This window comes from Phocoena sinus, chromosome 8 (genome assembly GCF_008692025.1).
Source record: "Phocoena sinus isolate mPhoSin1 chromosome 8, mPhoSin1.pri, whole genome shotgun sequence".
Taxonomy (NCBI): Eukaryota; Metazoa; Chordata; class Mammalia; order Artiodactyla; family Phocoenidae; genus Phocoena; species Phocoena sinus.
Genome location: NC_045770.1, coordinates 101,441,716 through 101,457,081, shown reverse-complemented (window position 1 = coordinate 101,457,081; position 15,366 = coordinate 101,441,716). Strand labels below are relative to the sequence as shown.

Here is a 15,366-nt window from a genome sequence, read left to right as displayed (position 1 = left end):
CTGTGCCGCCAGGGAAGCCCCTAATCTAGTTTTTTTCTTAGCCTGTATCTTGAGCTCACTACTTTTGACCTCTTCCCCCTCCCCCTCCTCTTCTTCCTCTGGTCTTTCCCTGGACTTCGCTGTCCTGGGGCGGCAAGCTTTCTCTGCCACTCCCAACCACCTCCTTCATCTCCCTTGTCTCACGAGGCCCTTGGCAGGCAGGATTGGGAAGCAGATAATCCATTGGTCTGGTGTAGAAAGCCTGGCTGTGCTACTAATTCATCGTGTATAACGTTAGACAAGTCACATCTTTCACTCTTTTGCAATAGTAATTTTTAAAAGGAATTCTGTATATAAAAAGCATTTCATTGATGCTTCTGGGAAGCCATGGTGCCTTTGACTCTTCCTGTCTCCTGAGTACAGCACAGATGCTTTGTTGCTCAGCATGCCCTGGGTCTGAGATTTTGGCCTTTTGAAGGGTTCTATGGCCATGAGCATGGCCTCACAGTGGGGGTAGGACAGCAGGGTGGAGGGAGTAAACACCTCAGGTCTTTATGAATGGACGGGGCCATATTTCACCTCTTTCTGGCTCTACCCCACAGGCACTGAGCCTGAGCAAACTACAGAGCTTGGACTATCCCAGCAGGCCCTTCTGGTCTGTCTGAGATACCATCACCCCTGCTAGTAATGTCCACCCTGCCGTCCCTGCCAGAGATGTCCAGGTGGGAGAGATGCTGGCTGAGGACCCCATGGTTGATACTCAGTTTTTCTGTTGGCTCTTTCACCAGGACATCAATAGCCTTAACAAACAAATCGCCCAGCTTCAAGATTTCGTGAGAGCCAAGGGCAGCCAGAGCGGCCGGCACCTGCAAACCCATTCCAACACCATCGTGGTCTCCCTGCAGGTGGGACCCGGGGGAGGGAGAGGCAGAAGGGAGGAAGGCATCTTCTCTGGCTGACCCTCTCTCCTTTTCTTTCAGTCAAAACTGGCCTCCATGTCCAATGACTTCAAATCAGTTTTAGAAGTGAGGACAGAGGTGAGAAGAATCTGTGTAGGAGGGATAGGAATCAGGGGTGAGGGCTCCAGAGGGAAGTGGGAAGGGGACAAGTGGAAGGGCAAGGGCAACAGGGTCACAGGCACCAGGAGGAATCTCTTTAATGTGCCCGCTTTCCAGCGGCCTCAGGACCTTTGCATTTCTCCCTCAACCCTAGAACCTGAAGCAGCAGAGGAGCCGGCGGGAGCAGTTCTCCCGGGCACCCGTGTCAGCCCTGCCCCTTGCCCCCAACCACCTAGGTAAGTCACAGGCAATACAGGGAGCCCTGAGGGATAAGGCTTAGTTACTCCAGTTCTGGTATCTTCCAAAGGCAGGGGTTGGGTAGGAGAATGGATGGCCAAGGAGGTTGCTAGGCTTTGTCTCTTAGAGGTCAGACCTGATTGCTGGGATATATGATCCACACCTAGTCTCCAGCATTCTCAGTGTTGGGGGTGAATTCAATCATGTTCAGAAGAATGACAGTTTCTAATTTTTTTTGCACTTACTCGTTGTCTTCCCATTCTGTCATTTAATTTTCACAACCACCTTTTGAGAAAGCAACTATTGTTATCCCCCATTTTACAGGTGAGGAAACTGAGGCTCAGAGAGGTTAAATGACTTGTCCAGGGTCACAAGGCTAGTAAGTGCCAGAGCTGGGATTCAAATCCAGAGCATGTGGGCTTTGAACCTTTTAACCACTAAGAAGTGCCACGTCTTCTTTCTTCCCCCAGGGGGCGGTGCTGTGGTTTTGGGGGCGGAGTCTCGAGCCTCTGGGGACGTGGCCATTGACATGATGGACTCTAGGACCAGCCAGCAGCTGCAGCTCATTGATGAGCAGGTATCCACGCTCTGAGCTTGGGAGGAGTTGCTCCTCTGTTTTCCTCTGTGGTCACAAGCAAGTGTTTGGAATGTGCCATGGGTGGAATGGCAAAGTGGAGGGTCCTAAAGAGGCAGGCCCTCCCCTGCAGAAGCTCCCAGTGCTCATGTATGCTGTCTCTCCTCTGAAGGATTCCTACATCCAGAGTCGGGCAGACACCATGCAGAATATTGAGTCCACAATTGTTGAGCTGGGCTCCATCTTCCAGCAGTTGGCACACATGGTTAAGGAACAGGAAGAGACCATTCAGAGGTGAGATTCTTTCTCTCCTTAAGTTCAAAAACAGGAGCCTTCTTTTCCCCGTGGATTGGCATCCTAAAGGTCCCCAGGGACAGCTTGATGCCCTTTGGAAGAGAACAGTGAATCCTGTCCACCCATAGGGTCAAGTTCACCTGCCTCCATCCACTCAACAAGTGTTAATTGAGCACCTGTTCCTTGTCAAGCACTGTCCTAGGTGCTGGGGATACGGTGATGAACAGCACAGTTAAGTCTCTTTTGTGGAGCTTACTTTGTAGTACGGAATTTAATAGTGTGGGTGAGGATAGCTGTTAAAAAGAATTGAGAAGAAATTTTCAGGTACTGATAAGGGCTATACTGAGAATTAAAGTAGGATGAGGTGTTCAGAAAGTGATGGAGGAGGTATATCAGATTGGGTGGCAGGGAAGGCTGCTCTGAAGGCTTGATATTTAAGCAGAGACGTGAACTACAAGAAGGATCCAACCATGCAAAGAAGAGGGATGCAACCATGCAAAGGAGAGGGTAAGAGTTGCCTAGGCAGTGTGGACAGCTAGAGCAAAGGCCCTACGATGGGACAGTCTTGCTGTATTAAAGAATCACGGGGCTTCCTTGGCGGCACAGTGGTTAAGAATCCGCCTGCCAATGCAGGGGACATGGGTTCGATCCCTGGTCCAGGAAGATCCCACAGACTACGGAGCAACTAAGCATGTGCACCACAACTACTGAGCCTGCACTCTAGAGCCGCGAGCCACAACTACGGAGCCCACGTGCCACAGCTACTGAAGCCTGCGCGCCTAAAGCCCAAGCTCCACAACAAGAGAAACCACTGCAATGAGAGTCCTGCGCACTGCAATGAAGAATAGCCCCCACTCGATGCAACTAGAGAAAGCCCGTGTGCAGCAAGGAAGACCCAACACAACCAAATAAATTATTTTTTTTTTAATTAAAAGAAAAAAGAATCAAGAAGGCCAGTGTAGCTGGAAAGCAATGAACAGGAAGAGAGAGGTACAGGATAAGACTGGAGGGAGGTAGGCAGAGCCCACGCACGGGAAGGCCTCTCTGCTCTCCTGGTGCCCCCTGCTACTGCACGAGGCATTTTATCTGCTCCTCTTTGGCACTTAGCGTTCATTCAGTCAGTTATGGAGATACAGTCGAGGATGAAAGAGACAAAGAACCCTCCCCTTGTGGAATATACATTGTAGTAGGGGAGACAGATAAATTAAAATATACAAAATAAGTAAATGGTCCAGTATATATTTTTGCCCAGTGATAAATCCATAAATAAAAGTAGAGTAGGGTAAACTAATCAGGAGTTCTAGGTTTGGAGGAGCAAGTTGTAATTTTAAATAGGATGGTTATTAAGAGAGGCCCTATTAAGAAGATGGCGTCTATCCAAGAAGGGGGAAGGTAAGAGAGTTTGCCATGTGGATATATGGAGAAGAGTACCAGGCAGAGGGAAGAACCAGTGTAAAGGCCTTCAGGCAAGAATATGTCTGATGAGTTAAAGGACAGCAAAGAAGCCACTGCATCTGGGGACAGGTGAGAAGGAGAGTAGTACCAGGTGAGGTTAGAGGGGAAATGGGAGACCAGATCATGTGGGGCCTTTTAAAGCCAGTGTGAGGATTTAGCATTTACTCTGAGTGACATGGGGAGCCACTGCAGGGTTTTGATGAACGGTTATACTATCTGACTTCTGTTTTATTTATTTATTTTTTGGGCCGCACTGCGTAGCTTGTGGGATCTTAGTTCCTTGACCAGGGATTGAACCAAGCCACCGCAGTGAAAGCGCCAAGTCCTAACCACTGAACCGCTAGGGGATTCCCTCTGACTTCTATTTTAAAAGAATCATTTGGTTGCTGTAGTCAGAACAGATTGTAAGGACCTAGGATAGAAGCAGGGAGATGGATGCAGAGGCCTTTTCAGTAATCTAGGCAAGAGGTGATGGTAGCTGGGACCAAGGTTGTATGAGTAGTAGTTGCACTCTGGATGTATTTTGGAGGTAGAGCCAATAGGATCAATTACTTGATGAACTGAATGCAGGGCATGAGAGAAAAAGAGGAGTTTATGATAACTCCAGGCTTTTGATGTGAGCAATCAAAGGGATTCATGCTCTTCACTTGAAATAGGGCTGGTTACTCAGGGTAGAGTAGATTTGGGGCAAAATAAGTTGTGTTGGACACGTCCAACCAGGTGGACAGTTGTTTGTTTGTTAGACATCTGGGTGGAGATAGTGAACAGGCCGATAGATATAAGGAGTTGAGGAGACAGGTCTGGGCCAAGAGTGGGCAGCATTGGACTTTGAAACTAGGCCAAGTGAGTTCTAAGAAAGAGGAGGATCAAGCACTGAGTCCCAGGGCTATTTCTGGACTCAACTCTTAGTTCTGAGGGAGGGCACTGAACAGGAGCACAGCTTGTGAGGTAGGAAGAAAAATAAAAATGTGGTGTCCTAGGAGCCAGGAGAAGAAAATGATTCAGGGAAAGAATAATCAGCTGTGACAAATTTTGCTTATAGGCCAAGTAAGATGAGAGCTGAGAATTTAATTGGAGTATTTAGTTCATTAATAGTTAATAATTTTTGCTAAGGTTGGATTTAGGCCTACCATTTTACTATTTTTTTTCCTGTTTTTCCCTTCTGTTTTCTGTTCCTCTCTTCCTTCTTTCCTATCTTTTGAACAGTTGAAAAAAAATTTTTAATTCCATTTAAATTTGTCTGTTGGTATTTTAGCTATATGTAATTGCTTTTCTTTTTTTCCAGTGGTTGCTCTAGGGATTACAGTATGCATCATTAACTTTTCACAGTCAGCTTCATATAAAATGTGAGAAGTTTGCAACCCTCTCCTCCATCTTTTATGTTATAGTTGTCATATTTGTTGCATCTACATACTTTATAAACTCCACAATATAATAGTATAATTTTTATCTTACAGAAATAAAGAGGAAATAATAGTCTTTTATACTTACTCATATATTTACTGTTTCCAGTGCTCTTCATTTCTTCCCGAATATCCAGTTTCCATCACTTCCCTTTAACCTGGAGAATTTTCCTTAGTACTTTTTGTAGTGCAGTTCTGCTGATGACAGATACTTTTACTTTTCTTTTTTTTTAATAAATCTATTTATTCACTTATTTAATTTTTGGCTGCATTGGGTTTTCACTGCTGCACACAGGTTTTCTCTAGTTGCTGAGAGCAGGGGCTACTCTTTGTTGCAGTGCACGGGCTTCTCATTGCAGTGGCTTCTCTTGTTGTGGAGCACAGGCTCTAGGCATGCGGGCTTTAGTAGTTGTGGCACATGGGCTTCATAAGTTGTGGCTCGCAGGCTCTAGAGCGCAGGCTCAGTAGTTGTGGTGCATGGGCTTAGTTGCTCCACAGCGTGTGGGATCTTCCTGGACCAGGGATCAAACCCATGTGCCCTGCATTGGCAGGCGGATTCTTTACCACTGCACCACCTGGGAAGCCCTCTACTTTTCTTTTTTTTAAATAAGTTTATTTATTTATTTTTGGCTGTGCTGGGTCTTCGTTGCTGTGCGGGCTTTCTCTAGTTGCAGCGAGCAGGGGTTGCTCTTCGCTGTGGTGTGCCAGCTTCTCACTGTGGTGGCTTCTGTTGTTGCAGAGCATGGACTCTAGGCACGTGGGCTTCAGTAGTTGTGGCTCGTGGACTCTAGAGTGCAGGCTCAGTAGTTGTGGCACACAGGCTTAGTTGCTCCGCAGCGTGTGGGATCTTCCTGGACCAGGGCTCAAACCCATGTCCCCTGCGTTGGCAGGTGGATTCTTAACCACTGTGCCACCAGGGGAGTCCCTGGCTGCTTTTTAATACGTTTTTTCTTATATTTGGATTTTCACAGTTGATAGTTTATGTACTTAGATGTGGTTTTCTTTGAATTTATTTATTTACTTATTTGGGGCTGTGTTGGGTCTTCGTTGCTGTGTGCAGGCTTTCTCTAGTTGTGGTGAGTGCAGGCTACTCTTCATTGCAGTACGCAGGCTTCTCATTGTCGTGGCTTCTCTTGTTGTGGAGCCGGGGCTCTATGAGCACAGGCTTTAGTAGTTGTGGCTTGCGGGCTCTAGAGCCCAGGCTCAGTAGTCGTGGCACACGGGCTTAGTTGCTCCGCGGAATGTAGGATCTTCCCGGACCAGGGCTTGAACCCGTGTCCCCTGCTTGACAGGTGTATCCTTAACCACTGTGCCACCAGGGAAGCCCCTTCTTTGAATTTATGCTGCTTGGGGTTCTCTAAGCTTCTTGAATCTGTAAATTTATGTCTTTCATGAAGTTTAGGGAATATTTGACCATTATTTCTTCAAGATTTTTTTCTGCCTCTTTTTCTTTCTGTTTTCTTCTTCTAGGAATATATATGTATACATATATAAAATCAACTGTAGGAATTCCCTGGTGGTCCAGTGGTTAGGACTCAGCACTTTCACTGCCAAGGGCCTGGGTTTGATCTCTCGTTGGAGAACTAAAATCCCGCAAGCCATATGGCACAGCCAAAAAAAAAAATCAACTATAAGTGTATATTTATTTTGTTGTTTTTATTTATTCTGTATATTTATTATATTGTGGAGCCAAAAAAATCAACTATAACTGTATATTTATTTTGAGATGTATATATATCTCAACAAATTACATCTCATTAGGAGGCATTTAATGTCAGATTGACCCTATATTATCTAGAACAAGTTTGATCACTTGATTAAGGTGGTAACAGATAACCTCTCCTTTCATTTATTTATTTATTTTATTATTATTATTTTTAAATCTCTCCCCTTTTTTTTTTTTTTTGGCGGTACGCGGGCCTCTCACTGTTGTGGCCTCTCCCGTTGCGGAGCACAGGCTCCAGATGCGCAGGCTCAGCGGCCATGGCTCACGGGCCCAGCCGCTCTGCGGCACGTGGGATCTTCCTGGACCGGGGCACGAACCCATGTTCCCTGCACCGGCAGGCGGACTCTCAACCACTGCACCACCAGGGAAGCCCTAATCTCTCCTTTTAAAAGTACATTTTCTTCCTTGCAGTCAGCAAGTGATTTATGGGATACCCTGTTCCCAAAAAACCTTTAACCTAATGTTTCTGGTAGCCGGTTATGATGCTTGTCTGGTCTGAATTAATTAATCTAATTTGGGTGTGTTTTTTCTGTAAAGAAGAGCTTTCCTTTATTAACTGCATGAGCTGAAGTTCATCTTAATCAGGCTGGATAAATCTTAATTATTTTCCTGTATTTCCAGAGTAAATAGTTATGGAGTAGGTGCCATAGTAGTGACCAAGGAGGTTTTTTGTTTTGTTTTAATTCTTCCTTGTTTTTGATTATCATTACGGGCTTAAGGTTTTTATTTATGTTTTATATTACAATTAGTTAGGATAATGATTATTTTCATAGTTCAGATTGTTCCTAGTTCGTCCAGTGGAATACAAGAGGTTTTTGTTTTGTTTTTTTAAAGAATGGGAGAAAATAAAAGTATGTTTGTATTCTTTTTTTAAAAAAATAAATTTATTTATTTTATTTATTTTTGGCTGCATTGGGTCTTCGTTGCTGTGCATGGGCTTTCTTTAGTTGCAGTGAGTGGAGGCTACTCTTTGTTGTGGTGTGCAGGCTTCTCATAGCGGTGGCTTCTCGTTGCGGAGCATGGGCTCTAGGCGCATGGGCTTCAGTAGTTGTGATACGCGGCTCAGTAGCTGTGGCTCACAGGCTGTAGAGTGCCGGCTCAGTAGTTGTGGCGCACAGGCTTAGTTGCTCCGCGGCACGTGGAATCTTCCCAGACCAGGGATTGAACCCGTGTCCCCAGCATTGGCAGGCAGATTCTCATCCACTGTGCCACCAGGGAAGCCCCATGTGTTTGTATTCTAATGGGAATGATCCAGCAGAGAAATAAAAATTGATAATATAGCAGGCAGGGGGAAGAATCTTAAAGTTATGTCCTTGAGATGGTGACAGGAAGTGGGATCCAGTGGATAAGTATAGGACTTGGCTTTGAGACGAGCTGGTGAGAAATGGGAAAGCAGATGCTGGGGGGAGGGACCAAGATAGCTGAACTCATGGCACTGTGTAAATGCCTGGGACTCAGCACCTAGTAGTTGAATAAATAAACAAACATCCTTTTAACCATTGGTTGCCAAACCTGGATGTTCATAGGAACCCCCTATAGAGCTTATAAAAAATGAAGATCTTGCCAACCAATGGCTGGCAGCCACTGCACAAGGCAGAGCCTGGCAACTAACCAGACCAGGGGCCAGCCACGCCTACTGGGCCACCTATGCCTAGTCAGTCCCACCACAGCAGAAGGGCCCACACAATATGGGGCAGCCCTAGAGCATATAGCTGTGGTGACCAGAGGGAAGTGAACTGCTGGGATGCATAGGACATCTCCTATGAAAGGCCGTTTCTCTAAGGTCAGGAAACATAACGAACCTACCAGGTACATAGAAATAAAAACAGCAAATTGGGCAGAATGAAGCAACAGAGGAGCATGTTCCAATCAAAGGAACAAGTTAAGACCCCAGAAGAAGAACTAAGTGAAGTGGAGATAGGCAAACTAGAACTAAGTGAAGTGGAGATAGGCAAACTACCTGATAAAGAGTTCAAGGTAATGATCATAAAGATGATCAAGGAACTTGGGAGAAGAACAGATGAACATAGAACCTTAACAGAGAGTTAGAAGATGTAAAGAAGAACCAAACGGATGAATATAACTGAAATGAAAAATACACTAGAAAGAATCAACAGTAGATTAAATGATACAGAGGAATGGATCAGTGAGTTGGAAGATTAGAGTAGTGGAAAGCACTGAAACTGAAAAAAAAAAAAGTGAGCAGTTTAAGAGACCTCTGGGACATCTAGTGTACTAACATCTGCATTATAAGGGTCCCAGAGGGGAAGGGAGAAAGAGACAGAGAACGTATTGGGAGACATAATATTATAGCTGAAAACTTCCCTGACCTGGGAAAGAAAACAGACATCCAGGTCCAGGACACCTAGAGAGTCCTGAACAGCATCAACCTGAAGAGGACCACACAAAGACACACTGTAATTAAAACAGCAAAAATTAAAGACAGAGAGTATTAAAAGCAGCAAGGAAAAAAAAAAAAAAGCAAGGAAAAATTAAGTTATGTACAAGAGAACTCCCATAAGGCTATCAGTTGACTCTTCCAGCAGAAACTCTGCAGTCCAGAAGGGACTGACATGATATATTTAAAGTGATGAAAAGGAAAAGCCTACGGCAAGAACACCCTACCTGCCAAGGTTTTCATTCAAATTTGATGAGGGAATCAAAAATTTTACAGACAAGCAGAAGCTAAAAGAGTTCAGCACCACCAAACCAACTTTAGAAGGAATGTTAAAGGGACTTCCCTAAGTAAAAAAGAAAAGGCCACAACTAGTAACATGAAAATTACGAAAGGAAAAAGCTCATTGGTAAAATTAAATATACAGTAAAAGTAGTAAATCAACCATTTACAAAACTAGTAGGAAAATTAAAAGACAAAGAGTAGGGCTTCCCTGGTGTCGCAGTGGTTGAGAGTCCGCCTGCCGAGGCAGGGGACACGGGTTCGTGCCCCGGACTGGGAGGATGCTGCGGAGCAGCTGGGCCCATGAGCCATGGCCGCTGGGCCTGCGCATCTGGGGCCTGTGCTCCGCAATGGGAGGGCCCGCAGCAGTGAGAGGCCTGTGTACCACAAAAAAAAAAAAAAAAAAAAGAGTAAAATCACTCATATCTACAATAAGTAAGGGGTACACAAAACAATAAGTTGTAAAATATGATGTCAAAAACTAACTGTGGGGGAGGGGAGTAAAAATACATTTGAACTTAAGAGATCAGCAACTTAAAATAACCACATATATATATTTATAGATTGCTATATATAAACCTCATGGTAACCATAAACCAAAAATCTATAATAGATATATAAAAAAGAGAAAAGAATTCAAACATAACACCAAAGATAGTCATCACATCATAAGGGAAGAGAACAAAAGAAGAAAGGAACAAAAAGAACTACAAAAACAACCCCCAAACAACTAATGAAATGGCAATAAGTACATACCTATCAATAATTACTTTAAATGTAAATGGACTAAGTGCCCCAATCAAAAGACATAGAGTGCCTGAATGGATACAAAAACGAGACCCATATATATGCTGCCTATATATGACTCACTTAAGATCTAAAGACGGACACACAGACTGAAAGTGAGGGGATGGAAAAAGGTATTCCATGCAAATGGAAATCAAAAGAAAGCTGGGTAGCAATACTTATATCATACAAAACAGACTTTAAAACAAAGACTGTAACGAGACAAAGAAGGACATTGTATAATGATCAAGGGATCAATCCAATAAGAAGATATAACAGGGCTTCCCTGGTGGCGCAGTGGTTAAGAATCCGCCTGCCAATGCAGGGGATACGGGTTTGAGCCCTGGTCCGGGAAGATCTCACATGCTGCGGAGCAGCTAAGCCCGTGCGCCACAACTACTGAACCTGTGCTCTAGAGCCCGCGAGCCACAACTACTGAAGCCCACGAGCCACAACCACTGAAGCCCATGTGCCACAACTACAGAAGCCCGCGCGCCTAAAGCCCGTGCTCCACAACAAGAGAAGCCACCACAATGAGAAGCCTGTGCACCACAACAAAGAGTAGCCCCTGCTCTCAGCAACTAGAGGAAAACCCATGTGCAGCAGCGAAGACCCAACGCAGCCAAAAATTAAATAAATGGATAAAATAAAGTAAAATTAAAAAAAAAAAAAAAAGAAGATATAACAATTGTAAACATACATGCACCCAGACATAGGAGCACCTGAATATATAAAGCCAATATTAACAGACATAAAGGAAGAAATTGACACTAACACAATAATAGTAGGGAACCTTAATATCTCACTTATATTAATGGACACATCAGACAAGAAGTCAATAAGGAAACACTGGCCTTAAGTGACACATTAGACCAAATGGGTTTATATAAAAAACATTCCTCCAAAAGCAGCAGAATACAAATTCTTTTCAAGTGCATATGGAACATTCTCCAGGATATATTTATTACATGCTAGGCCACAAACCAACTGTTAGTAAATTTAAGAAAACTGAAATCATATCAAGCATCTTTTCCAACCACAATGCTATGAGAGTAGAAATCAAATACAAGAAGAAAACTGCAAAAAAAACTAACAAGTGGAGGCTGAACAATGTGCTGCTAAACAACCAGTGGATCACTGAAGAAATGAAAGAAGAAATAAAAATTATCTGGAGACAAAATGAAAACAATAATCCAAAATCTGTGGGATGCAGCAACAGCAGTTCTAAGAGGGAAGTTTATAGCAATAGAAGCCTACCTCAGGAAATAAAAATCTCAAACAACCTACCCTTACACCTAAAGGAACTAGAAAACAACAAACAAACCCAAAGTTAGTAGAGGAAAGAAGTAATAAAGAGTAGGGCAGAAATAAATGAAATAGAGACTAAAAAAAATAGAAAAGATCAATGAAAGTAAGAGATAAACAAGATTGATAAACCTTTAGCCAAAATTATCAGGAAGAAAAGAGGGAAGGGCCTAAGGCAATAAAATCAGAAAAAGGAGAAGTTATAACTGATACTACAGAAATACAAAGGATCAAAAGAGATTCCTGTGAAAACTATATGCCAATAAAATGGACAACCCAGAAGCAGAGAACAAATTCCTAGAAACATATCTCCCAAGATGAATTAGGAAGAAATAGAAAATATGAACAGACCAATTACTGGTAATGAATCAGTAATTTTAAAAAACTTCCAACAAAAGTCCAGGACCAGATTGCTTCACAGGTGAATTCTACCAAATGTTTCGAGAAGAGTTAACACCTATCCTTCTCAAACTATTCCAAAAAACTGCAGAGGAAGGAGTGATCCTAAACTCATTATCTGAAGCCAGCATCACCCTGATACCAAACCAAAGATACCACAAAAAATAAAATTACAGGCCAATATCACTGATGAACATAGATACAAAAATCCTCAACAAAGTATTAGCAGATTGAATCCACCAATACATTAAAAATACACACCATGATCAACTGGGAGCTTATTCCAGGGATGCAAGGATGTTTCAATCCACAAATCAGTGTGATATACCACATTAACAAATTGAAGAATAAAAATTATAGATCATTTCAAATAGGTGCATATAAAACTTTTGACAAAATTCAACATCCATTTATGATAAGAACTCTTCACAAAGTGGGCAGAACATTCCTCAACATAGTAAAGGCCATATATGATAGGCCCACAGCTAACACCATACTCAGCAGTGGAAAGCTGAAAGCATATCCTCGAGATCAGGAACAAGGACACCCACTCTCACCACTTTTATTCAGCATAGTATTGGAAGTTGTATCCACAGTAATCAGAAGAAAAAGGAATCCAGATTGTAAAGGAATAAGTAAAACTGTCACTGTTTGCAAACAACATGATACATAGAAAACCCTGAAGATGCCACCAAAAAGCTACTAGAGCTCATCAATAAATTCAGTAAAGTTGCAGGATACAAAATTAATACACAGAAATCTGTTGAATTTCTATACACCAACAACAAACTATCAGAAAGAGAAATTAAGGAAACTCATTTACAATCGCATCAAAAAGAAAAGGAATAAATCTAAGGCAGTAAAAGACCTGTACTTGGAAAACTATAAGACACTGATGAAAGAAATTGAAGAGGACACAAACAGATGGAACAATATTCCATGTTCTTGGATTAAAAGAATTAATATTATTAAAATGACCATACTACCCAAGGCAATCTACAGATTCAGTGCAATCCCTATCAAAAACTAATGGCATGTAGTCTTTTTTTTTTGAATTTTATTTATTTTTTTATACAGCATGTTCTTATTAGTCATCAGTTTTATACACATCAGTGTATACATGTCAATCCCAGTCTCCTAATTCATCACACCACGCACCCCCCCCCCCCACCGTTTTCCCCCCCTTGGTGTCCATACGTTTGTTCTCTACATCTGTGTCTCAATTTCTGCCCTGCAAACTGGTTCGTCTGTACCATTTTTCTAGGTTCCACATACTCGCGTTAATATATGATATTTGTTTTTCTCTTTGTGACTTCACTCTGTATGACAGTCTCTAGATCCATCCACGTTTCAACAAAAGACCCAATTTCGTTCCTTTTTATGGCTGAGTAATATTCCATAGTATATATGTACCACATCTTCTTTATCCATTCGTCTGTCGGTGGGCATCTAGGTTGCTTCCATGACCTGGCTATTGTAAATAGTGCTTCAATGAAGCACATGGGGTGCATGTGTCTTTTTGAATTATGGTTTTCTCTGGGTATATGCCCAGTACTGGGATTGCTGGATCATATGGTAATTCTATTTTTAGTTTTTTAAGGAACCTCCATACTGTTCTCCATAGTGGCTGTATCAATTTACATTCCCACCAACAGTGCAAGAGGGTTCCCTTTTCTCCACACCCTCTCCAGAATTTGTTGTTTGTAGATATTCTGATGATGCCCATTCTAACTGGTGTGAGGCGATACCTCATTGTAGTCTTGATTTGCCTTTCTCTAATAATTAGTGATGTTGAGCAGCTTTTCATGTGCTTCTTGGCCATCTGTATGTCTTCTTTGGAGAAATGTCTATTTAGGTTTTCTGCCCATTTTTTGATTGGGTTGTTTGTTTTTTTAATGTTGAGCTGCATGAGCTGTTTATACATTTTGGAGATTAATCCTTTGTCCATTGATTCATTTGCAAATATTTTCTCCCATTCTGAGTGTTCTCTTTTCGTCTTGTTTATGGTTTCCTTTGCTGTGCAAAAGCTTTGAAATTTCATTAGGTCCCATTTGTTTATTTTTGTTTTTATTTCCATTACTCTAGGAGGTGGATCAAAAAAGACCTTGCTGTGATTTATATCAAAGAGTGTTCTTCCTATGTTTTCCTCTAAGAGTTTTATAGTGTCCAGTTTTACATTTAGGTCTCTAATCCATTTTGAGTTTATTTTTGTGTATGGTGTTAGGGAGTGTTCTAATTTCATTCTTTTATATGTAGCTGTCCAGTTTTCCCAGCACCACTTATTGAAGAGATTGTCTTTTCTCCATTTTATATCCGTGCCTCCTTTGTCATAGATTAGTTGACCATAGGTGCATGGGTTTATCTCTGAGCTTTCTATCTTGTGCCATTGATCTGTGTTTCTGTTTTTGTGCCAGTACCATATTGTCTTGATTACTGTAGCTTTGTAGTATAGTCTGAAGTCAGGGAGTCTGATTCCTCCAGCTCCGTTTTTTTCCCTCAAGACTGCTTTGGCTATTCGGGGTCTTTTGTGTCTCCATACAAATTTTAAGATTTTTTGTGCTAGTTCCATAAAAAATGCCATTGGTAATTTGATAGGGATTGCACTGAATCTGTAGGTTGCTTTGGGTAGTATAGTTATTTTCACAATATTGATGCTTCCAATCCAAGAACATGGTATTATCTCTCGATCTGTTGGTATCATCTTTAATTTCTTTCATCAGTGTCTTATAGTTTTCTGTCTACAGGTCTTTTGTCTCCGTAGGTAGGTTTATTCCTAGGTATTTTATTCTTTTTATTGCAGTGGTAAATGGGAGTGTTTCCTTAATTTCTGTTTCAGAGTTTTCATCATTAGTGTATAGGAATGCAAGAGATTTCTGTGCATTCATTTTGTATCCTGAAACTTTACTAAATTCATTGATTAGCTCTAGTAGTATTCTGGTGGTATCTTTAGGATTCTCTATGTATAGTATCATGTCATCTGCAAACAGTGACAGTTTTACTTCTTTTCTAATTTGTATTCCTTTTATTTCTTTTTCTTCTCTGATTGCCGTGGCTAGGAGTTCCAAAACTGTTGAATAATAGTGGTGAGAGTGGACATCCTTGTCTTATTCCTGATCTTAGAGGAAATGCTTTCAGTTTTTCACCATTGAGAATGATGTTTGCTGTGGGTTTGTTGTATATAGCCTTTATTATGTTGAGGTAGGTTCCCTCTATGCCCACTTTCTGGAGAGTTTTTATCATCAATGGGTGTTGAATTTTGTCAGAAGCTTTTTCTGCATCTATTGAGATGATCATATGGTTTTTTTTCTTCAGTTTGTTAATATGGTGTATCACAATGATTGATTTGCGTGTATTGAAGAATCCTTGCATCCCTGGGATAAACCCCCCTTGATCATGGTGTATGATCCTTTTAATGTGTTGTTGGATTCTGTTTGTGAGTATTTTGTTGAGGATTTTTGCATCTATGTTCATCA

The 15,366-nt window shown here is 42.0% G+C and overlaps 1 protein-coding gene across 3 annotated transcripts in view; it reads left to right on the top strand.

Annotated features, from left to right (window-relative positions):
- STX5 (syntaxin 5) overlaps positions 1 to 15,366 on the top strand; it is a 28,384-nt gene that overhangs the window by 5,599 nt on the left and 7,419 nt on the right. For all 3 annotated transcript variants that reach the window (XM_032641908.1, XM_032641910.1, XM_032641911.1), the window contains exons 6-10: positions 768 to 884; positions 960 to 1,016; positions 1,192 to 1,273; positions 1,745 to 1,851; positions 2,021 to 2,142. In XM_032641908.1, coding sequence (XP_032497799.1) covers positions 768 to 884; positions 960 to 1,016; positions 1,192 to 1,273; positions 1,745 to 1,851; positions 2,021 to 2,142 — 485 coding nt within the window. The remainder of the gene's footprint in view (positions 1 to 767; positions 885 to 959; positions 1,017 to 1,191; positions 1,274 to 1,744; positions 1,852 to 2,020; positions 2,143 to 15,366) is intronic.